This window comes from Triticum urartu, chromosome 3A, assembly GCF_056163025.1.
Source record: "Triticum urartu cultivar PI428250 chromosome 3A, HENAU_Tu73, whole genome shotgun sequence".
Taxonomy (NCBI): domain Eukaryota; kingdom Viridiplantae; phylum Streptophyta; class Magnoliopsida; order Poales; family Poaceae; genus Triticum; species Triticum urartu.
Genome location: NC_141875.1, coordinates 22884060 through 22908912, shown reverse-complemented (window position 1 = coordinate 22908912; position 24853 = coordinate 22884060). Strand labels below are relative to the sequence as shown.

The 24853-nt window shown below is 42.4% G+C and overlaps 1 protein-coding gene across 1 annotated transcript; it reads left to right on the top strand.

Annotated features, from left to right (window-relative positions):
- Positions 1-15991: 15991 nt before the first annotated feature.
- On the top strand, positions 15992-16931 carry LOC147978012 (uncharacterized). The gene is made up of 3 exons (XM_087514620.1): positions 15992-16247; positions 16326-16542; positions 16646-16931. Exons 1-3 carry the CDS (start codon positions 15992-15994, stop codon positions 16929-16931), a joined length of 759 nt encoding a protein of 252 aa, XP_087370746.1.
- Positions 16932-24853: the final 7922 nt, after the last annotated feature.

The window sequence follows — 24853 nt, the reverse complement described above, 5'->3', positions numbered from 1 at the left end:
CATCAACACATAAAACCTAGGCTCGGATGCCACCGTTGGAGAACGTAGTAATTTCAAAATTTTCCTACGCACACGCAAGATCATGGTGATGCATAGCAACGAGAGGGGAGAGTGTGATCTACGTACCCTTGTAGATCGACAACGGAAGCGTTTGGTTGATGTAGTCGTACGTCTCCACGGCCCGACCGATCAAGCACCGAAACTACGGCACCTTCGAGTTCTAGCACACGTTCAGCTCGATGACGTTCCCCGGACTCCGATCCAGCAAAGTGTCGGGGAAGAGTTCCGTCAGCACGACGGCGTGGTGACGATCTTGATGTACTACTGTCGCAGGGCTTCGCCTAAGCACCGCTACAATATTATCGAGGACTATGGTGGCAGGGGGCGCCGCACACGGCTAAGAATATGATCACGTGGATCAACTTGTGTGTCTATGGGGTGCCCCCTGCCCCCGTATATAAAAGGAGTGGAGGAGGGGAGGGCCGGCTCTCTCTATGGCGCGCCTAGGGGAGTCCTACTCCCACCGGGAGTAGGATTCCCCTTTCCTAGTCCAACCAGGAGTCCTTCCATGTAGTAGGAGTAGGAATCAAGGAAGGGGTGCAGCCCCTCCCCCTAGTCCAATTCGGACTAGGCCTTGGGGGGGCGCGCGGCCTGCCCTAGGCAGCCCCTCTCTCTTTCCCGTATGGCCCAATAAGGCCCAATACTTCTCCCGGCGAATTCCCGTAACTCTCCGGTACTCCGAAAAATACTCGAATCACTCGGAACCTTTCCGATGTCCGAATATAGTCGTCCAATATATCGATTTTTATGTCTCGACCATTTCGAGACTCCTCGTCATGTCCCCGATCTCATCTGGGACTCCGAACTCCTTCGGTACATCAAAACTCATAAACTCATAATATAACTGTCATTGAAACCTTAAGCGTGCGTACCCTACGGGTTCGAGAACAATGTAGACATGACCGAGACACGTCTCCGGTCAATAACCAATAGCGGGACCTGGATGCCCATATTGGCTCCTACATATTCTACGAAGATCTTTGTCGGTCAGACCGCATAACAACATACGTTGTTCCCTTTGTCATCGGTATGTTACTTGCCCGAGATTCGATCGTCGGTATCTGAATACCTAGTTCAATCTCGTTACCGGAGGGTCTCTTTACTCATTCCGTAATACATCATCTCACAACTAACTCATTAGTTGCAATGCTTGCAAGGCTTATGTGATGTGCATTACCGAGAGGGCCCAGAGATACCTCTCCGACAATCGGAGTGACAAATCCTAATCTCGAAATACGTCAACCCAACATGTACCTTTGGAGACACCTGTAGAGCACCTTTATAATCACCCAGTTACGTTGTGACGTTTGGTAGCACACAAAGTGTTCCTCCAGTAAACGGGAGTTGCATAATCTCATAGTCATAGGAACATGTATAAGTCATGAAGAAAGAAATAGCAACATACTGAACGATCGGGTGCTAAGCTAATGGAATGGGTCATGTCAATCAGATCATTCAACTAATGATGTGATCCCGTTAATCAAATAACAACTCTTTGTCCATGGTTAGGAAACATAACCATCTTTGATTAACGAGCTAGTCAAGTAGAGGCATACTAGTGACACTCTGTTTGTCTATGTATTCACACATGTATTATGTTTCCGGTTAATACAATTTTAGCATGAATAATAAACATTTATCATGATATAAGGAAATAAATAATAACTTTATTATTGCCTCTAGGGCATATTTCCTTCAGGGGAGGGAGGGGGCCGGCCCCCCTAGATCCCATCTAGGGTTGGGGGCGGCGGCCAAGGGGGGGAGGAGTGCCTCCCAAGTCAAGTGGAGGCCCTCCCCCTTAGGGTTTCCCCTCTCCCATGCGCATGGGCCTTGGGGGGTTGGTGCCCCTGGCCCATTAAGGCTAGGGAGCCGCCCTACAGCCCATGCTGCTGTATTGGACGTGGTGGAACATTTTCCGGACCTCCGGACCCCTCCGGAATCCTCCGGAAGCTTCCCGGTACAATACTGGAAAAAACCGAACTTTTCCTGAAACCCAAACAACAACTTTCCATATATAAATCTTTACCTCCGGACCATTCCGGAACTCCTCGTGACGTCCAGGATCTCATCCGGGACTCCAAACAACATTCGATAATCACATACAAGTCTTCCTAATAACCCTAGCGTCATCGAACCTTAAATGTGTAGACCCTATGGGTTCGGGAACCATGCAGACATGACCGAGACAACTCTCTTTCCAATAACCAACAGCGGGATCTGGATACCCATGTTGGCTCCCACATGCTCCACGATGATCTCATTGGATGAACCATGATGTCGGGGATTCAATCTATCTCGTATACAATTCTCTTTGTCAATCGGTATGTTACTTGCCCGAGATCCGATCGTCGGTATTTCAATACCTCCTTGAATCTCGTTACCGGCAAGTCACTTTTACTCGTTCCGTAAACACATCATCCCGTGATCAACTCTTTGGTCACATTGAGCTCATGATGATGTCCTACCGAGTGGGCCCAGAGATACCTCTCCGTCACACGGAGTGACAAATCCCAGTCTCGATTCGTGCCAACCCAATAGACACTTTCGGAGATACCCGTAGTGTGCCTTTATAGCCACCCAGTTACGTTGTGACGTTTGGCACACCCAAAGCATTCCTACGGTATCCGAGAGTTGCACAATCTCATGGTCTAAGGAAATGATACTTGACATTAGAAAAGCTTTAGCAGACGAACTACACGATCTTGCGCTATGCTTAGGATTGGGTCTTGTCCATCACATCATTCTCCTAATGATGTGATCCCGTTATCAATGACATCCAATATCCATGGTCCGGAAACCATGACCATCTATTGATCAACGAGCTAGTCAACTAGAGGCTTACTAGGGACATGTTGTGGTCTATGTATTCACACATGTATTACGGTTTTCGGATAATACAATTATAGCATGAACAATAGACAATTATCATGAACAAGGAAATACAATAATAACCATTTTATTATTGCCTCTAGGGCATATTTCCAACAGTCTCCCACTTGCACTAGAGTCAATAATCTAGTTCACATCACTATGTGATTGTAATGAATCCAACACCCATGGGGTTTGTTCATATCTTGCTTGTGAGAGGGGTTTATTCGTCAATGGGTCTGAATCTTTCAGATCCATGTGTGCTTTGCAAATCTCTATGTCATCTTGTAGATGCAGCTACCACGCGCTACTTTGAGCTATTCCAAATAACTGCTCTACTATACGAATCCGGTTTACTACTCAGAGTCATCCAGATTAGTGTCAAAGTTTGTATCGACGTAACCCTTTACGACGAACTCTTTTACCACCTCCATAATCGAGAAAATTCCTTAGTCCACTAGTTACTAAGGATATGTTCGACCGCTATCATGTGATCCATTCCTGGATCACTCTTGTACCCCTTGACTAACTCATGGCAAGGCACACTTTAGCTGCGGTACACATCATAGCATACTGTAGAGCCTACGTCTAAAGCATAGGGGACGAACTTTGTCCTTTCTCTCTCTTCTGCCGTGGTTAGGTCTTGAGTCTTACTCAATACTCACACCTTGTAACACAGCCAAGAACTCCTTCTTTGCTGATCTATTTTGAACTCCTTCAAAATCTTGTCACGGTATGTATTCATTTGAAAGTAATATTAAGCGTTTTTTGATCTATCCTTATAGATCTTGATGCTCAATGTTCAAGTAGCTTAATCTAGGGTTTCTATTGAAAAACACTTTTCAAATAACCGTGCATGCTATCCAGAAATTCTACATCAATTCTGATCAACAATATGTTAACAACATATACTCGTCAAAAATTCTATAGTGCTCCCACTCACTTCTTTGGAAATACAAGTTTCTCATAAACTTTGTATAAACCCAAAATCTTTGATCATCTCATCAAAGTGTACATTCCAATTCCGAGATGCTTACTCCTGTCCTTAGAAGGACCGCTGGAGCTTTGCATACTTGTTAGCATCTTTCAGGATTGACAAGACCTTCTGGATGTATCACATACAATCTTTCCTTAAGAAAATCGTCGAGGAAACAATGTTTTGACATCCTATCTGCAAGATTTCATAAATAATGTAGTAACTGCTAACATAATTCCAACAGACTCTTAGCATCGCTACGAGTGAGAAAGTCTCATTGTAGTCAACTCCTTGAACTTTTCGGGAAACATCTTAACGACAAGTCGAGCTTTCTTAATGGTGACACTTACCATCATTGTCCGTCTTCCTTTTAAAAATCCATCTGCACCCAATAGCCTTACGACCATCAAGTAGTTCTTCCAAAGTCTATACTTTGTTTTATACATGGATCCTTTCTCGGATTTTATGGCCTCGAGCCATTCGTCGGAATCTGGGCCCACCATCGCTTCTCCATAGCTCATAGGTTCATTGTTGTCTAGCAACATGACTTCCAAGACAGGATTACGTACCACTCTGAAGTAGTACACATCCTTGTCGACCTATGAGGTTTAGTAGTGACTTGATCCGAAGTTTCATGATCACTATCATAAGCTTCCACTTCAATTGGTGTAGGTGCCACAGGAACAACTTCCTGTGCCCTGCTACACACTAGTTGAAGTGACGGTTCAATAACCTCATCAAGTCTCCACCATCCTCCCACTCAATTCTTTCTCGAGAAACTTTTCCTCGAGAAAGGATCCGTTTGCTTCCGGATCTGAAATAGGAGGTACACCCAACTATTTTTGGGTATTCTATGAAGATGCATTTATCCGCTTTTGGTTTGAACTTATCAGCCTAAAACTTTTTCACATAAGCGTCGCAGCCCCAAACTTTTAAGAAATGACAACTTAGGTTTTTCTAACCATAGTTCATACGGTGTTGTCTCAACGGAATTGTGTGGTGCCCTATTTAAAGTGAATGTGGTTGTCTCTAATGCCTAACCCATAAACGATAGTGGTAATTCGATAAGAGACATCATGGTATGCACCATATCCAATAGGGTGCAGTTACGATGTTCGGACACACCATCACACTATGGTGTTCCAGGCGGTATTAGTTGTGAAACAATTTCCACAATGTCTTAATTATGTGCCAAACTCGTAACTTAGATATTCATCTCTATGATCATATCGTAGACATTTCATCATCTTGTCACGACGATCTTCAACTTCACTCTTAAATTACTTGAACCTTTTAATAATTCAGACTTGTGTTTCATCAAGTAAATATACTTAGCATCTACTCAAATCATCTGTGAAGTAAGAACATAACGATATCCACTGCGTGCCTCAGCACTCATTGGACTGCACACATCAAAATGTATTACTTCCAACAAGTTGCTTTCTTGTTCCATCTTACTGAAAACAAGGCCTTTCAGTCATCTTGCCCATGTGGTATGATTTGCATCTCTCAAGTGATTCAAAATCAAGTGAGTCCAAACGATCCATCTGTATGGAGTTTCTTCATGCATATCTACCAATAGACATGGTTCGCATGTCTCAATCTTTTCAAAAACGAGTGAGTCCAAAGATCCATCAACGTGGAGCTTCTTCATGTGTTTTACACCAACATGACTCAAATGGCAGTGCCACAAATATGTGGTACTATCATTACTATCTTATATCTTTTGGCATGAACATGTGTATCACTATGATCGAGATTCAATAAACCATTTATTTTAGGTGCAAGACCATTGAAGGTATTATTCAAGTAAACAGAGTAACCATTATTCTCCTTAAATGAATAACCGTATGGCGATAAACATAATCCAATCATGTCTATGCTCAACGCAAACACCAAATAACAATTATTTAGGTTTAACACCAATCTCGATGGTATAGGGAGCGTGCGATGTTTGATCACATCAACCTTGGAAACACTTCCAACATATCGTCATCTCACCTTCAGCTAGTGTCCGTTTATTCCGTAGCCTTTTATTTCGAGTTATTAACACTTAGCAACTGAACCGGTATTTATTACCCTGGTGCTACTAGGAGTACTAGTAAAGTACACAATAATATAATGTATATTCAAAATACTTCTGTCGACCTTGCCAGCCTTCTCATCTACCAAGGATCTAGGGTAGTTCTACTTCAGTGACTATTCCCCTCATTATAGAAGCACTTAGTCTCGGGTTTGGTTCAACCTTGGGTTTCTTCACTAGAGCAGCAACTGATTTTCCGTCTCATGAAGTATCCCTTCTTTCCCTTGCCCTTCTTAAAACTAGTGGTTTTACTAACCATCAACAATTGATGCTCCTACTTGATTTCTACTTTCACGGTGTCAAACATCGCGAATTTCTCAAGGATCATCATGTCTATCCCTGATATGTTATAGTTCATCACTAAGCTCTAATAGCTTGGTGGCAGTGACTATGGAGAACTATCACTATCTCATTTGGAAGATTAACTCCCACTCGATTCAAGCGATTGTAGTACTTAGACAATCTGAGCACATGCTCAACAATTGAGCTTTTCTCCCTTAGTTTGTAGGCTTAAGAAACTTGTTAGAGGTCTCATACCTCTTGACATGGGCACTAGTCTGAAATCCCAATTTCAGTCTTTGGAACATCTCATATGTTCTGCGACGTTTCAAAAACTTCATTGGTGCCACAATTCTAAACCGTTAGTATTACGCACTGAACTATCACGTAGTCATCAAAACGTGTATGTCAGATGTTTCCCAACATCTACAGATGACGCTCGAGGTTCAACGCACTGAGCAGTGCATTAAGGACATAGCCCTTCTGTGCAGCAATGAGGACAATCCTTAGTTCACGGATCCAGTCCGCATAATTGCTACTGTCAACTCTCAACTAAATTTTCTCTAGGAACATATCAAACAGTAGAACCAAAGCGTGAGCTACGACATAATTTGCAAAGACCTTTTGGCTATGTTCATGATAATTAAGTTCATCTAATCAAATTATTCAATGAACTCCCACTTAGATAGACATCCCTCTAGTCATCTAAGTGATACGTGATCCGAGTCAACTAGGCCGTGTCCGATCATCACGTGAGACAGACTAGTCATCATCGGTGAACATCTTCATGTTGATCGTATCCACTATACGACTCATGTTCGAACTTTCGGTCTTCCGTGTTCCAAGGCCATGTCTGTACATGCATACTCGTCAAGTTAACCTAAGTGTATTGCGTGTGTAAATCTGGCTTACACCCGTTGTATGCGAACATTAGAACCTATCACACCCAATCATCATGTGGTGCTTCGGAACAACGGACCTTAGCAACGGTGCACAGTTGGGGGGAACACAATCCTTGATATTTTAATGAGGGATCATCTTATTTATGCTACCGTCGTTCTAAGCAAATAAGATTTAAAAACATGACAAACATCACATGCAAATCATAAAGTGACATGATATGGCCAATATCATCTTGCGCCTTTGATCTCCATATTCGAGGCACGACATGAACACCATCGTCATCGGCATGACACCATGATCTCCATCATTGTGTCTTCATGAAGTTGCCTCGCCAACTATTACTTCTACTACTACGGCTAACAGTTAGCAATGAAGTAAAGTAATTACATGGCGTTTTCATTGACATGCGGGTCATAAATAAATTAAGACAACTCCTATGGCTCCTGCCGGTTGTCATACTCATCGACATGCAAGTCGTGATTCCTATTACAAGAACATGATCAATCTCATACATCACATATATCATTCATCACATCCTTTTGGCCATATCACATCACATAGCACACCCTGCAAAAACAAGTTAGACGTCCTCTAATTGTTGTTTGCATGTTTTACGTGGCTGCTATGGGTTTCTAGCAAGAACATTTCTTACCTACGCAAACCACAATGGTGATATGCCAATTGCTATTTACCCTTCATAAGGACCCTTTTTATCGAATCCGATCCGACTAAAGTGGGAGAGACAGACACCCGCCAGCCACCTTATGCATCAAGTGCATGTCAGTCAGTGGAACCAGTCTCACGTAAGCGTACGTGTAAGGTCGGTCCGGGCCGCTTTATCCCACAATGCCGCCGGATCAAGATAAGACTAGTAACAGTAAGCAAATTGAACAAATCATCGCCCACAACTGCTTTGTGTTCTACTCGTGCATAGAATCTACGCATAGACCTAGCTCATGATGCCACTGTTGGGGAACGTAGCAATAATTCAAAAATTTTCTACGTGTCACCAAGATCAATCTAGGAGATACTAGCAACGAGAGAGAGGGAGTGCATCTTCATACCCTTGAAGATCGCTAAGCAGAAGCGTTCAAGAAAACGGGGTTGATGGAGTCGTACTCGTCGTGATCCAAATCACCGATGATCCTAGCGCCGAACGGACGGCACCTCCGCATTCAACACACGTACGGAACGGAGACGTCTCCCACGCCTTGATCCAGCAAGGAGGAGGGAGAGGTTGAGGAAGAAAGTCCAACAGCAGCACGACGGCGTGGTGGTGATGGAGTGGCAGTTCTCCGGCAGGGCTTCGCCAAGATCACGCGGAGGAGGAGAGGTATTGGAGGGGAGGGGCTGCGCCAGGTGCAAGGGTATGGCCGCCCTCCCACCCCTCCACTATTTATAGGTGGGGAGAGAGGGCGCCAGCCCCGCTAGATCCCATCTAGGGTTGGGGCGGCGGCCAAGGGGGGGGGAGGAGTGCCTCCCAAGTCAAGTAGAGGCCCTCCCCCTTAGGGTTTCCCTCTCCCATGTGCATGGGCCTTGGGGGGTTGGTGCCCCTGGCCCATTAAGGCTAGGGAGCCCCCCTATAGCCCATGCTGCTGTATTGGACATGGTGGAGCATTTTCCGGACCTCCGGACCCCTCCGGAATCCTCCGGAACCTTCTGGAAGCTTCCCGGTACAATACCAGAAAAAACCGAACTTTTCCTGGAACCCGAACAACAACTTTCCATATATAACTCTTTACATCCGGACCATTCCGAAACTCCTCGTGACGTCCGGGATCTCATCCGGAACTCCGAACAACATTCGGTAATCACATACAAGTCTTCCTAATAACCCTAGCGTCATCGAACCTTAAGTGTGTAGACCCTATGGGTTCGGGAACCATGCAGACATGACCGAGACAACTCTCCGGCCAATAACCAATAGCGGGATCTGGATACCCATGTTGGCTCCCACATGTTCCATGATGATCTCATCGGATGAACCACGATGTCGGGGATTCAATCTGTCCCGTATACAATTCCCTTTGTCAATCGGTATGTTACTTGCCCGAGATTCGATCGTCGGTATTTCAATACCTCGTTCAATCTCGTTACCGGCAAGTCACTTTTACTCGTTCCATAAACACATCATCCCGTGATCAACTCTTTGGTCACATTGAGCTCATGATGATGTCCTACCGAGTGGGCCCAGAGATACCTCTCCGTCACACGGAGTGACAAATCCCAGTCTCAATTCGTGCCAACCCAATAGACACTTTCGGAGATACCCGTAGTGTGCCTTTATAGCCATCCAGTTACGTTGTGACGTTTGGCACACCCAAAGCATTCCTACGGTATCCGGGAGTTGCACAATCTCATGGTCTAAGGAAATGATACTTGACATTAGAAAAGCTTTAGGAGACGAACTACACGATCTTGCGCTATGCTTAGGATTGGGTCTTGTCCATCACATCATTCTCCTAATGATGTGATCCCGTTATCAATGACATCCAATGTCCATGGTCAGGAAACCATGACCATCTATTGATCAACGAGCTAGTCAACTAGAGGCTTACTAGGGACATGTTGTGGTCTATGTATTCACACATGTATTACGGTTTCCGGATAATACAATTATAGCATGAACAATAGACAATTATCATGAACAAGGAAATACAATAATAACCATTTTATTATTGCCTCTAGGGCATATTTCCAACACGGTCACCCTAACTCGACATCGACTACGGCATTCTTCGCATGGCTACCTCGACCACGGCTCCACCACCTGCGCTCTCGGCTACCTTGACAAATGGCACAAAGGGCTACCGCCTTGCTTGAGCAACCTCATTGGTTTCCACTCCAGCCACGACTCCGCGATGCATCGACCGTTACGACTGTGTGTGGGGGGGTGTCCATCGTCTTGCCTTCGGATTCTTCTCCAGTCTCACCGTCTGCGCCACTACCGTTGTGACTGCGGGGGGATGTTGAGTAACGTGATTGCATTAGGAAACATAGGTTAGACTAGGAAATATTCTGGCTTGCCTTGTACTTCTAGTAGATCATGTACTCCTATATATATGCCCACGAGGCTCAAGCAATACAACGAACTATTTGACCAAAACCTCTCTCTCCCTTCTAACAAAAATATATTTAAAAAATAGAAGCTATATCCAACTGTTCTTCTGTGTCCTGTTTTTGGTACATGGTACATCCGGTCCTGTTCAATTTCCTATTTATTTTTATCAATGGTTTCTTCTTTTCGATCATGTTTCGGTCAATTATTGTGACTGTTTATCTTCTTCTTCCTTGGTACACTTGTTCATGCTTACATTTTAATTCTCTCCCCATTCGCTTCTTCTATGTTCTTTGTTTCAATCTACACTCACACTTCAGTACTCTTCTGTCAGACGGCACATGGAAGCTCTTCTCGTATGCGGGCGCCCTCTCGGCCGCCACACGGGCGCTCTCATCGAGATCGGCAGCCCTCTCTGCCGCTAAGTGAGCGCTCTCGTCGTAGGTGGAAATCCTCTCAGCTACTACATGAGTGATGTCGTTGAGGGCGAACTCTCAGCCGCTGCAGCTTGCAACCAACCTCTTGGCCACTGAAACCGCCCATGTTGGCCTCGGTATCCCTAGCAAAGTGTCTCCTTGTCCTCATCTTTGTCGTCTGCTCGCGAACATGTGAACATAATCTAATATGAAGAAAAATCTACTGCAACATGTACTCCAAAGTGTCTCCACGGCCTCATCTTTGTCATTTTCTTGTTCGGCACGTGGGTTGACTTTTAGTCCATCGGGACTCTCTTCAACTACTCTCATATCTCAAATGGTTGTATATATACGGTGAACACTCCCTCGCTTTTATTTCAACTATTGGTGATGGTCGATCTGTAGATCCACTCATGCATTACCAAGATATTATAGGAGGAGTTCACACATATCGACCGCGTAGACAAATAGTTGATATTTTTCCTCCAAGAACATCTCTTACAAAGAGAGTCCCATCAAACTGAAAGTCAAGAAACTTCTATAGCATAAGTATACAACACACAATGCAATTTCTAACACACACAAAGTCAATCATTCAATTGTCTTGCCACACATGGCCTTTGTTACGAAAAATCCAACATTGTATACATTACTCTTAAAAGCATGTACTTAGACAGTAACATATATTATGTTTCTCATAGAGTAAGAACATCCGATGAAGGTTGTGTAGCATTTTAGCATAATCGGGCAAAGGACTCAACAAGCTAACCTGATAAAACAGATTGAAGAGGTATTGAGCACTCACCCGATTCATTACTTGTAGCAAAATAGCTAGCTCTGTCTTTTGCAAACACCAGACAAGGATTTTCCCCTCACAAATATTGTTCCCCTACGGAAACGACAAGATTATATTGTGCCTTTGCCTCCTAATTTGTAGGGAGTAGTTTGTATTGTATATCCTTCCTAAGTATCTTGTATATTCCTCACAAAAACCAGTAATTCACAAGACACATAGGCAGGAGAAATAATACAAGGAACTTGCCACAAATTAATTACAAGGACACAATACAAACTTGCCATGGCTGCATGGGTTGCGAGATAAAAAAATTATTTGTTCGCTTTGGCGCATAATTCCCTAGAAAATTGCTAAAAATAGAAAAAAGTCCATTTTACTCCCCTGAATAAAGTGGGTGGTTCACTTTACCCCCTGATCTTTATTTCTGTTCCCTTAACCCCCTCAGCAAACCCAAACCGGACCGAACCCCCCCCCCCAGGCTGGTTTCTATCCACCCACTGCTGACGTGGCGCAGTCAACAGCGGTATTGACCCTAGTGGCCCCCACTTGTCAGGTACCCTCCTTAAAAATAGTCCCTGTAATTTCACAAAGATACCCTCCTTCAAAAATGAAAAAAGAAATCAGCTCCTGCCCCGTCCGCTGCCTCCTCGCCTGTCCTCCATAGAGGTGGCAGCAGCGCCTGTGCTCATATAGGGCCACTCCACGGAGTAGAGCAGCAGGCTGGACTCGCCGGCAGGGAGCAGGGACGGCGGACGGGTCAAAGTGCGCGCCGACGAGGAGCAGGGACGGCGGACGGGTCAAAGTGCGCACCGGCGGCACACTGTTGACCAGGTCGTCACAGCGCACGAACGTGAAGCCCTCCGCGGCTGCTGCTCCCACCCGTGCGTGGCCGGTGCTCGCGCCCGTCGAGGCCGGCGCCTCCGTTGCTTGCGCCCGGCGTCGCCGTTGCTCCCGCCCGTCGCGCCCGCCACCACCGCTGTTCCCGCCCTTAAGCAAGTGTCCGGCTCCCGTGGCAGCTTGGCTGCAGCCGGCCCTCTAGCGGTGGCTGCTGCTCCGACGCCCGCGCCAATGCTTCTCCGGTGGGGAAGCAGGCCCTCCGGTACCCATGGCATGTCCGGAGAGGAGAGACGAGGAGGGAAGGGCTTGATTGCTTTTTAGATTTTTGGAGAAGGGTGTCCGTGTAAAATCCTTTATCTAACAAGTGGGACCCACAAGGGTCAATACCGCCGTTGACTGCGCCACATCAGCACTGGGGGAGAGAAACCAGCCTGGGGGGTTTTCGGTCCGGTTTGGGTTTGTTGAGGGGGGTAAGGGAACAGAAATAAAGATCAGGGGGTAAAGTGAACCACCCACTTTATTCAGGGGAGTAAAATGGACTTTTTTCCTAAAAATATGACAACATCAGAAGACTGGTGCACAATTGATTCATGAAAGGAAGCACAATGGAAAAGCATGTAGCAGAACACATTCTTGCGTATTGTGAAACCGGCAGTTATCCCTACAACTAGTTGATAGCATCTGAAATAGACCGTCCACTTACTTTGTAAGTTGACACCAATAAATTGATGTAGTTGCCAAGGCTAACACACATTATTTGACATAGGTTGTTACAAAATAATTGCAACTAGTGCAAAAACATTATCAATGTATATTGAAGAAAAATAATGTTGTTCTAACCTATGTTACCACCGGTGACAGTGCTAATTTTTCATCCTATAGTGTAAGAGATGTCAACATCTAAACAAGTTTATTACCATGATGATGAAGTTTTCATATACAATGCAACAGAGCTACCAGGAACAATGAGAACTAGAAGTTACCAAACATATTCCCTGTGTAACTAAAAGAAGGGGACAACCTAATGGTTGTCAATGCACAAATATTACACAGATGAAAACTTTAACATTGCCAAACAATGCAAGCACATAATAAATCAATGTAATAGTAAATTTTGCATAATGTTATACCTTGCATGTAGTGGTAGGTTTGCTATACCATTTATGTGTGATTTGTGAATAAATTGAATGTATTGGCCCTTGTGGCTGCAACTTATCATGTTGCGGGATTTTATATGAGGAGTAAGTGATCCGATGTAGGGTTATGATGTCTATACTCAATGCATGTTGAAGATCTTATTTGCTTTCCTATTGTATTTTGTTTATAAGCTAGCCTTGAGCTATGCAGGTTTGTAATATTTAAATGTTGCGATGTAATATTGTAACATGTGGTTTATTCTTGATATTACATCATGTACTATGTGTGAGAGCTATTGATTCAGGGACTAGCACAGTGAGTATAGAGACTTGAATCCTATCATGTTTGGACATTACAAGGTTGTAGTCAAGGAGGGACAATACTCTCATATTTAACCTAACATGCTTTGGGTCATGGTGCATGCATGCAACATGTGGAGAAGGGGAGTTGTGATGCATAGGGGCATTGACAGAGCTAGAGAGGAAATTCTGCCAGGGGTGGGGTAAATGACAAAACATGTAGATCTGAGGGGCCAGATAATATTTCTTTCTCATCTAAGACCCCTAAAAAATCAATTATTTGCCAAGTTTGCTCTCGACATAGTGTACTCGACGTACACTCTTTAGGCAAAGCGAGCGGCGAACATGTTACCGAGAGCCAAACATGGGCACTTGACACAATAAAGTGTCTTGACGTTCTGTAGACAGAGACAATGATTGTGCCACATGGCACAACAATTGCCGAGTTCCTTATACCTCCCAAAACCCAACAACACAGGAGGCCGCCACGGGGCCTCATGCCTAGACCTGTCTAACAGCCTAGGGTAGTACCCTTAATTAGAATTGATTGTTATTTTTTTTCAATATTCACTACTAGAGAAAATCTTATACACAGCATCTTAGCAGTAGCGCTGGATAAAACAGGTCGCTACTGCTACTTAGTAGTAGCATTTTTAAATAAACCGCGCTACTACTACTACTTTAGCAGGAGCGCGTTCCGCCAAACCGCGCTGCTGCTATATTTGTACTGAACGCAGATGGCTAGCTCCACTTAGCAGTAGTGCGTACCACTGACCAGCGCTACTGCTACGGCCCGTAGCAGTAGCGCGTTTCTCTAAAACGCGCTACTACTTACTTACCTTATCCTGGAGTGGTTCACCCTGGACAGTCACTCCCTCACTCGCTCTCGCCTGCGCCGAACCCGTACGTGGTCCGCCGCCGCCGCGCTCCTCCTCACCGAGGTACTCCCTCCTCCTCCGGCCGCCCTCCTCCCACCGCCCCTCTCCCTCCTCCTCCGGCCGCCCCCTCCCCCTCTACCCCCCGCCCCTCCCTCCTCCTCCTCCGGCCGCTCCCTCCCCCTCCACGCCCCGACCCTCCCTCGTCCTCCTCCGGCCGCCCCCTCCCCCTCCTCCCCCGCCCCCTCCCTCCTCCGATCCCACCGGCATCCTCCCCCTCCTCCTCTCTCCTCCTCCCTTCCCATCCTCCCTACTTTGTATAATGTAGTTTTTTTTACTGTTTTTAGTAAGTGTTTAAAATAATTAGTAAGTAAATTAATAAACTAGTTGAACTAGTTTAGTTTTAGTAAGAACTAGTTTAATTAATAGAACTAATGTACTTTTGGAAGAAAATTAATATAACTAGTTGAACTAGTTATTTCTATTTATAGTAAGTTTATATTTAGTAAGAACTATTTGAATTAATAGAACTAGTTAAACATGTCACATTTGTTATTATTCTTTTAGTTTAAGCAAATATTCCCGCATCGATGTCGTTCGCTAGGGTTTTATTTATAGGGTTTTTGTTTTTGTAGAAATCAAGGAGCCCCTCCATCATCCCCGTCGTCGTCCCCGTCACCGACCCCCTCCGACCTCGAGGTGAGACCAGCCAAATCTCCATGTCAATATGAGTCCTATAAGATATAATGTAGATAAAAAACATGTATATCTTGTGTTTCTCAAATAGGATATGTGGTTGCCCAAGTGGCTGATCATGTTCATGTTACTCCGAGTGGCCTATGTTTTTCTAGAGTGCTGATTAATTTCTATTCCAGCAAATTTTAGGTGCTCGATATGTCCTGTTTTAGTAAAGGTCATGCCGGAATTTTTCGTGAATTTTGGTATGACTTGTGCTAGAATATGTAGGACATATCGAGTGACCTGGATTTTCTAGAAAGATCATTAAACGATATTTCGCATTGACTTTAAGTCTGTCGAGGTCGAAGAATCCCGACTGTTGTCATGGGGTGTAATGTCGTACTCGTTTAGTACATATATTTAATTGTACAAGTTTAATATCTGAATTATGAACATAGGAAATGTCATACTCGGACGACGAAAGTCTCCCGGGGGAGTGCGACTGGTGCCACGACGACCGGGGTTTCTGGAACAGGCCTCGCCTGGACGAAGGTCGGCGCTTCAGCATTAAGCTTGAGCAGGCCTTCGATTGTGATACGGTAAGCTACGGCGCAAAGTGTTTTTTCGTAATTAAGCTCGACTTCTACTACTTCAACGTGCAATTTTCGTCTTTTACAATTCGACTAGCTTATCCCATGCCATGCAAGACGCCATGTCTTGGAGAGGATGGGTTTAGAAGATCATGAGAGGAATGAAATAAAGAAAATTAACCTAAGGACCTATCATGGTATGGATTTTGAGGTAAATCTATACAATTCTGAGAGCGTATCCCATTTTGGTTGCCCGGGTTGGGAAGCACTTTGCAAGATGTATGATTTTCAAGAGGGTATGTTTGTCACCATGGATCTTGGTGATCCTGACATCGACCAAGACAATTTGGACATTTGGGTCCTTGTTGATACGCTTCCAATTCTATCGCTATGTGAGTTTCTCAAACATAGTTATTAACTAATTTATATTGTTCATTTCAAAATAGTTGACAGTTTATTTCCATTGACAGCTTATTTTCATTGTTCAAACAATGTGCGGAACATGGTAGACAGAACCTACTACACCGATGGCTCTGAGTTAACTTATCAGGAGAAAAATCATCTGGTCGCATTTTGTACTGATCTTGAGAATTCCAATATCTATAATAAAACTCCTCCACATTATGGTAAATACGTGCCACTAGTGCACGTGTTGAACTACGGTAACATCCATGAAGATGCCATGGTAAGATTTTTTACTATTACGACATCCGTGCATCTTTTGCATAATTTTTTTTAAAACTTAACTACATTGCTAACTATGAAGTTATTACTATGTTTTTCAACAAAAAATCCCGGATGATTGTGTGCCTCATCTGATGTATCAGAAAGGTCGCCTTAATGTTTTGAACATACAGCCAGGTTGTCCTACGAATCTCACCTGTCCATATCGGATTTCTAAAAGAGGTGGAGACATGAAAAACACAGAATGGAAAAAATGTATGGACAGTCGTAAGGAGGTACTTGGAAGCAACATTGTGCGAAAGGAAAGAATTGAAGACAGGATAATCTCTATTCTCCATAATGGAGAGTCAGGGGCTATCTTGTTTTATGACATTTTACCTAAGAGAATATAGTAGATCCTAAGAGAATGTAGTAGGTCCTATGAGGTACAATATTTATTATGTGGTATAATGTGTTAGAGTTGACTAGGAAATATGCCCGTGCGGTGCAACGGGAAGAACAAATGGTCCTAACTCAATAATCATGACTTATAACCCTCTACTCCCACACACACACATAGGTCATTCAGGACCTCTTTTACAGTACGACCCCATCAGTTCCGATGCTTATCCTCTTTCCATTGAGTTCAATATTTTGTCTATTTTTGATAAATCGAATTCAGCACTCTCAAGATATGCGGAAGTTCAAAATCTTATGAAAATAAATAAAGAAATGATTGGTCGCAAATTATACTTCACTCAAAAAATAGAAGAACCAACTAAGTATGATTAAGTAATCGTGTGAACTAACAATTTAATTAGGTAAATTTTGGTGCGGGGATCTACCTAAACGATAAAAAATAAGCACTGACATACTCTAAATATTGAAAACACATATTCTTTTAGATTGGTTTACTGAAAAATTATGTATTTTTGGAAATGGAAGGAGAAGTTCTAAGACCTAAAAAGCTATGGAGAGGCAAATCACTTACACGAGTATAGAACTATAGATGCAAAGACTCAAGTAGAATCTACAATAGCAGATCCTTTTTCACTACAATCAATAATGTGACCATATCGATATTGGTAAAATCATTTAAAGATTTGAGATGTACATTACACATCCTATATGCGATCCACATACCGATATGATGATATATTAAGTTTGCTCATAGAGCTTTCTGAGAGCTCACGTGCATAGTACCTATTCAAATGAGTGTCCTAGTATACTCCTTAAAGAACAAAATGAATATAAACTTGCATATTTTTTTACTAACATAGCAACCATGGGAAAACCATATACCACCCATTGCATTGAGAAAGAAGTATTACAGATCACCAAAAACTCATATTGAAATGGCCATGATCCCAAATATAAAATTGTAAGATGTTAATAATGTATGCAGATTTATATTCCTCTGTATATTTTAATTATCCCTCTCCGTTGCAATATCAGATGATATAATTTAGCCAGTACATGAACAAAGTTAGGAAGTAGCCAGCTATAAAATATTGGTCGGAAATATGGATCGGCTATTAAAACGCAAGACATGCTCCACCTCTTAATCAATTCTTTTCTTTAAGGCATTTAGCCTAGCAAAAAACCACATCCAGTGTCATGAGTACAATAGCACATATGCTCATGCGTTGCAATGGGAGATAAAATAGTATGCATTTAAAGTCAGTGAGAATTATATGTGAAAGCAAAACCCTATGTGCACACGGAAAAAATGAACGATTAGCTTCTCGGTTTCGCAGCGTGTGGAGGAATCAATCCGCTATTTTTCCATTCATTGATCGATGGTGTTTAAGAGTTTTGTTATGTCATCGTACGTCGGGGAAGACCAATGAGTTATTCAATCTACTTTTCCTTTTAATCCTTCCAATCGAGGGGACTTTAAGGTATGAAGTTTCTGAATATTCTAGGAAACATGAACAATATTTAAATCTGGAATAATTTTTTGAAAATAATGTACACTTTTTAAAACATGAACAAAATATGAAAGGAAAGATCTTTTTCAATTCAAAAATATTTTCTAAAAACACCAATTTTTTAATAAAACATTTACATTATTTGACTTTGTGAACATTTTTTAAAAAGGGAACATATGTCCAAATTTCTTAAGATTTTTAGAAAATGTGTATCTTTTATACAAAACATTATTTTTAATTATGCAAATTTCGGTAAAACATAATATTTTTTGAATTTCGAGCATTTTTGAAATGCTATTTTATTTTCAGACATCTCAAACTATTTTGAAAAACAATAATTGTTTTTGAAAAAATGGGAACCCTTTCGCAAGTTCTGAATATATTTTTAAAATAGCAAAGAATTTGAATTCTTAACAATTCAAAAAAACAAATCTGAAGTCTGAGCTTTTTTTGAGAATTTTTTATTTATGAAATAAATTATAAAAGAAAAATAAACTTGGAAGGTAAAAAAGAGATAGGAAAGAGAGTAAAAATAGAAGTAAAACACATAAATAAAGAAAATTGGGACAGCCCATTATTGGTTGTCCTGTGCGAAACTCCAACCAGGAACACGAAAATTATTGGTGAATTTTTTTTAAAACAGGAACATGTGTTGAAAATTCTAAAAAAATAGAAAACGTGTATCTTTTTTAAACAAACATTATTTTTATTGTGAAAATTTCACAAAAACAAGAATATTTTTTGAATTTGGAGCATTTTTTAATGCTATTTTATTTTTAGATATCTCGAACAATTTTGAAAAACAATATTTAAAAAAAGGGAAACTCTTTGCAAGTTCGGAATATTTTTTGAAATAGTAACAAAATTTTGGAATTTTGAAAATTTTCCAAAAAAAACTAATTCTGAATGTATTTTGAGGATTTTAAATTTAAGAAATAAATTCTAAAAGAAAAATAAACTTAGAAGGGAAAAGAAGAATAAAAATAGAAGTAAAACACAGGAATATAAAAGAAAAATTGGCCAGCCCAATATTGGTTGTCCTGTGGGAAACTCAACTATTTCTCGCCCTGTGCGGAAAATATAATTTTCCCAAGTGCGTGGGCAGAAAAATACATGGGCTGGCTTTGCTGGGCCATAACATGTGGCCCGCGTATGAAAAAATTCTAGCAGACAAACGTATATAAATTTAGTACCACCTCGGATAGGAAAAAAAAATATTTTCAGCGGTGAACGGATGAAAAAATTGGCGAAACGCACCTTGCTTTATTTGTAGGTATAGAGGTATAGATGATGAGGAGTAGTTGTGATTATGACTAGTGACCAACTTGCTATGTGATGTCTCATTGATGAAAACGATGATCATGAGGAGGTGTTATATGACAATGATGTATTATGATGATAAGTTGTTAATGATATGATGATGATGATGACGACGATAATATTTATTATATCATTGGGTGAAAGAACCACGGATTAGTTTCAAGTGGATGTCCATCCACTTGAAACTAGTCCATGGTTCTTTCACCCAGTGATGTAATAACTCATTATGATGTAAAACAATCTTTAAATTGTTGTTGTATGAAAACTTGTATAAAGGTGTATGAATAAAACATGAAATAAAAAAGAAATAAAATACAAAATAATAGTAGTAGCGCATGCTGGGAGAAGCGCTACTAGTAATTACCAGTAGCGCTGTTTGGAGAAAACGCTACTACTATGTCGATATAGCAGTAGCGTGGGTTCACCCATGCTACTACTAACCTTTAGCTGTAGCGTCGTACCAGTAGCGCTCTAGCCCGCGCTACTGATAGGCCTAAAACCCGCGCTGCTGCTAGCCTTTTCCCTAATAGTGATCATTTAAGCATTGCATAAGCATCGTATTGCATTGATTCAATAAATGAATTTGGATATTTTGTTTTGCCATTTTTTAATGGTGAATAACTAAACTCTTCTTTTTTATGTTCTACATCAGGGCTCACCGCTAACCCTTCCCATTATCAAACATATATGAACAAATCTTTGGCTATTAAAAAAATTAAAACTAGATGATATATTTATATTTTAACCAAATACATTAATTATCATTTTTTTCATTTAAGTGATTTATGATAATATGTTTATTTTTTAAAATAAGAACTATGTTGTGATTTCTTTAATAAAAAATGACGTGAAATCTCTTTGTTGTTTTGAATGTCTGGAAAAAAAATTGAGACTTCAATTAAATAATGTTGGGAATAATATTTGATTTCTTGAATAAGATATGGTAAATGGAAGAAGGGGTGGCGTTAGTGGTAGACAGCTTGTTCATGTCAAACCATTCACTAAGGGATACTCTCTCCATTTTTATATACAGGCCACAAACTCAGATTACATGACCAATGTAAAATTTAATGTCTCCTTTGCAAGTCAGCTTTTCTTTTCGTTTATTAGGATCGTTAATATGCCGCCTGCATGCAAGGAAACTGGATGGAGGAAGTAGCTGACTGTCATTATGACTGCATGCATGCAAATATTAAACATATTGCTAGTACAAGAAAATATCATTCATTTTACCTCGATTACTGTTGGTGGCCTTGTATAGATGCAAAGTGTATATTCCATAGTGGCCTTGTATAAGTACATGGACGGAATCTATTGCTAGACACTACCTCAAATTATCTTTGCTGAATAGTAAAAATTCAAAAAAAAACGTACATCAAAGATGAGCAATTTTTCAATGTGCATGCAATCTGTCATGGCAATATGACATGGGGGGGGGGGCTCGGTGCAGAAGAAACTAAATCAGTGCTCCAAAACCGAAAATTTTCAACCTTTCTCAAAACTCTGATTTTTTAGCCAGAGCTCCTCTCATGTCATATTGCCACAAAAATTTGCAAGCTCCTAGGGAATTTGTAAAACTTCAGTGTCAAAGAAATTTAGTATTTTCAAAGTGTTTTACTATTCTTTAAAATTTACTGCTCATGGGTTGGAGCTGGGGCACTCATAGGCACATCAGCCGGGGCACTCGCTACTGCTCGATGGCGCAATTGAAATGCCCTGCGCCGGTCAGCTAGCTGTTGGTTTTGATCTGACGGCTTAAACAGGCCAATTAGATCTATTAGTTTAACAGAAAAAATAAAGGGATAACGATAAGTGAAGGGTCCACATACTAACGTACGTGAGCCTCGATCGGAATAACGTGCCCTGATCGGGGGCGCCCAAAAACCAACTCAGGTTTTGGGTCCCCTGTCGCCAGCGCCATATTAAAAGGATACGGGAGAAAGCTAGCCACCTGCGAGATCACAATTCACGTAAGGTTTACTCTCCCGATATTCTCACCCCATCCGATCAGGGGGAGCGTTGCAGCAACGGGAAGACCTAAGCCAGCCACCGCCGCTGTCCCCGGCCAATGTCGGTGGCGTCCTGAAGGAAAAAGGATGTCGAGGAGAACCTCTACTTCGACTGCATCACCCCTGCCTCAAGCCTGCACCGAGCAGGCGATCATGTCCACTGCTGTGACATGTAAAGAATCCCTAAACCCATCTCTGTTCTTGAATATTGTGTGATCTAGATGCAATCAGTTCCTGCTAATGGCATCCCAGAGATGCATAATTACTCCAACAATGGTATCTGTCGCCAATTTTGATTGCAATATGTCCCTATATTATTGATCTGTAGATCAACATCAAGTTTAGATCAAGTCAGGTTTTGGGTTTTATGGTCAAGATTGAAAGTTTTAGCCCCATGATCATGCTACTGTTTGATGTTCATGCTAATTGTCGTCTGCAAATAATTATGTGATACCCTAATTTTTCCTTCGGATCATTACTGTTAATGTTAGTTCCTTTTTAATTAACCCATGTTAAAGATTAAAGCTCATGGCTCTGTCACGGTTAATTAGAATCAATCATGTTTAAGTACCGATTCCTTTTTTGGTAAGCAAATTAGAAGGCGGAGGTCTACACAGTATACAAACAGTTGAATCCCCATATCAAGAACCCTAGAATAAATCCCCAATTTCGGTAGAACCCTAATTCTTCAATTAGGCCTTGTTTTTTCACCAATTAAGCACTGACGAATACAATTTTGGGGGAGAATGAGAAGAAATGCTCACTGATAACCCACAAGTATAGGGGATCATAACATTTTTCAAGGGTAGAGTACTCAACCCAAATTTATTGATTTGACACAAGCAGAGCCAAAGAATATTCTCAAGTATTTACAGTTGAGTTGTCAATTCAACCGCACCTGAAAGACTTAATATCTACATCAAAGTATTTAGTAGCAAAGTAATATGGACGTAACGGTAATGGTGGCAAAAGTAACAGTATTAGTTTTGAAGTGATTGTGACAGTGGTAACGGAAAAGTAACTCAGAAAAGATCAATATATGAAAAGCTCGTAGGCAATGGATCAGTGATGGATAATTATGTCGGATGTGATTCCTCATGCAACAGTTATAACATAGGGTGACACACAACTAGCTCCAGTTCATCAATGTAATTAATGTAGGCATGTATTTTGAATATAGTCATACGTGCTTATGGAAAAGAACTTGCATGAAATCTCTTGTCCTACCCTCCCGTGGCAGCGGGGTCCTATCGAAAACTAAGGGATATTAAGGCCTCCTTTTAATAGAGTACCGGAACAAAGCATTAACACTTAGTGAATACATGAACTCCAAAAACTATAGTCATCACTGGGAGTCGTCCCGACTATTGTCACTTCGGGGTTACCGGATCATAACACATAGTAGGTTCTATTGACTTGCAAAATAGGATCAAGAACTCACATATATTCATGAAAACATAATAGGTTCAGATCTAAAATCATGGCACTCGGGCCCTAGTGACAAGCATTAAGCATAGCAAAGTCATAGCAACATCAATCTCAGAACATAATGGATACTGATACGTCTCCGTCATATCTATAATTTTTTATTGTTCCATGCCAATATTCTACAACTTTCATATACTTTTGGCAACTTTTTATACTATTTTTGGGACTAACATATTGATCTAGTGCCCAGTGCCAGTTCCTGTTTGTTGCATGTTTTTTGTTTCGCAGAATATCCATATCAAACGGAGTCCAAACGGCATAAAAACTGACGGAGATTTTTTTGGAATATATATGATTTTTGGGAAGAAAAATCCACGCGAGACGATGCCCCAGGGGGCCACGAGGTAGGGGGCGCGCCCCTGACCCTCGTGGCCACCCCGTAAGGCGGTTGGTGCCCTTCTTTTGCCACAAGAAAGCTAATATCCGGATAGAGATGGTGTTCAAATTTCAGCCCAATCGGAGTTATGGATCTTTGGGAATATAAGAAACGGTGAAAGGGTAGAATCTGAGAACGCAGAAACAGAGACAGAGAGACAAATCCAATCTCGGAGGGGCTCTCACCCCTCCCATGCCATGGAGGCTAAGGACCAGAGAGGAAACCCTTCTCCCATCTATGGAGGAGGTCAAGGAAGAAGAAGAAGACGAAGGGGCCCCCTCCCCCCTTCTCCTCCGGTGGCGCCAGAACGCTGCCGTGGCCATCATCATCACCGCAATCTTCACCAACAACTTCACCGCCATCATCACCAACTCTTCCCCCCTCTATGCAGCAGTGTAACCTCTCTCTTACCCGCTGATGAAGCCATGTACCTAGGGTAGGGGCACGGACCTGTCCAAAGAGCCCTACCCTAGGACATCCCTAGAAGAAGTCACCTTTCAATCGACTTGAAGGTATCCCACTCGACAGGCTCAAGACACTCGACCAAGAAGCTATCACTCGACCATGAAGCCAACCACTCGACTGCCAGGAGACCCATAGTCACTCCGCAGGCAAACGACCAGCTGTTAAGTAGTCTTTATGGTCATTATAGCACTTTATTAGGGGCGTTACCAGTAACGCCCGACCTTAAATGTACCTTAAACCCTGCATTACTGAGGGCAGGAGGGGGCCGGCGAACTCTATATAAGCCACCCCCCTCCTCAGGATGAAGGGTTCGCACCCCTGTTATTCACACGCCAGTAATCCAATCGACCGCCTCCGGGCACGGAGACGTAGGGCTGTTACTTCCTCCGCGAAGGGCCTGAACTCGTACATCTTGGTGTGTTTACAACTTCCCAATAGCTGAGATCTAGCCTCTCCATACATACCCCCCTACATCACTGTCAGAGTTAGAACCACGACAGTTGGCGCCCACCGTGGGGCAGGAATCTTAGCGCCTGATTGGAGAAGTTGCGATTTTTCCGATCCCTTTGATCATGGTTTCGTGCGGAGTTTTGGTGGAGGGCCGCGAGATCCGTCTCGGCGCGCTCACGTTCATCGCCGACGACTCCGCCTGGCTTCAGGAGGCACCACTCGACATCGACGCGCTCCCTGTCCGCGGTGCGACGCATTTCCGCGCATGCGTTCGTGGCGTCCTCCTGCGGCAGCCG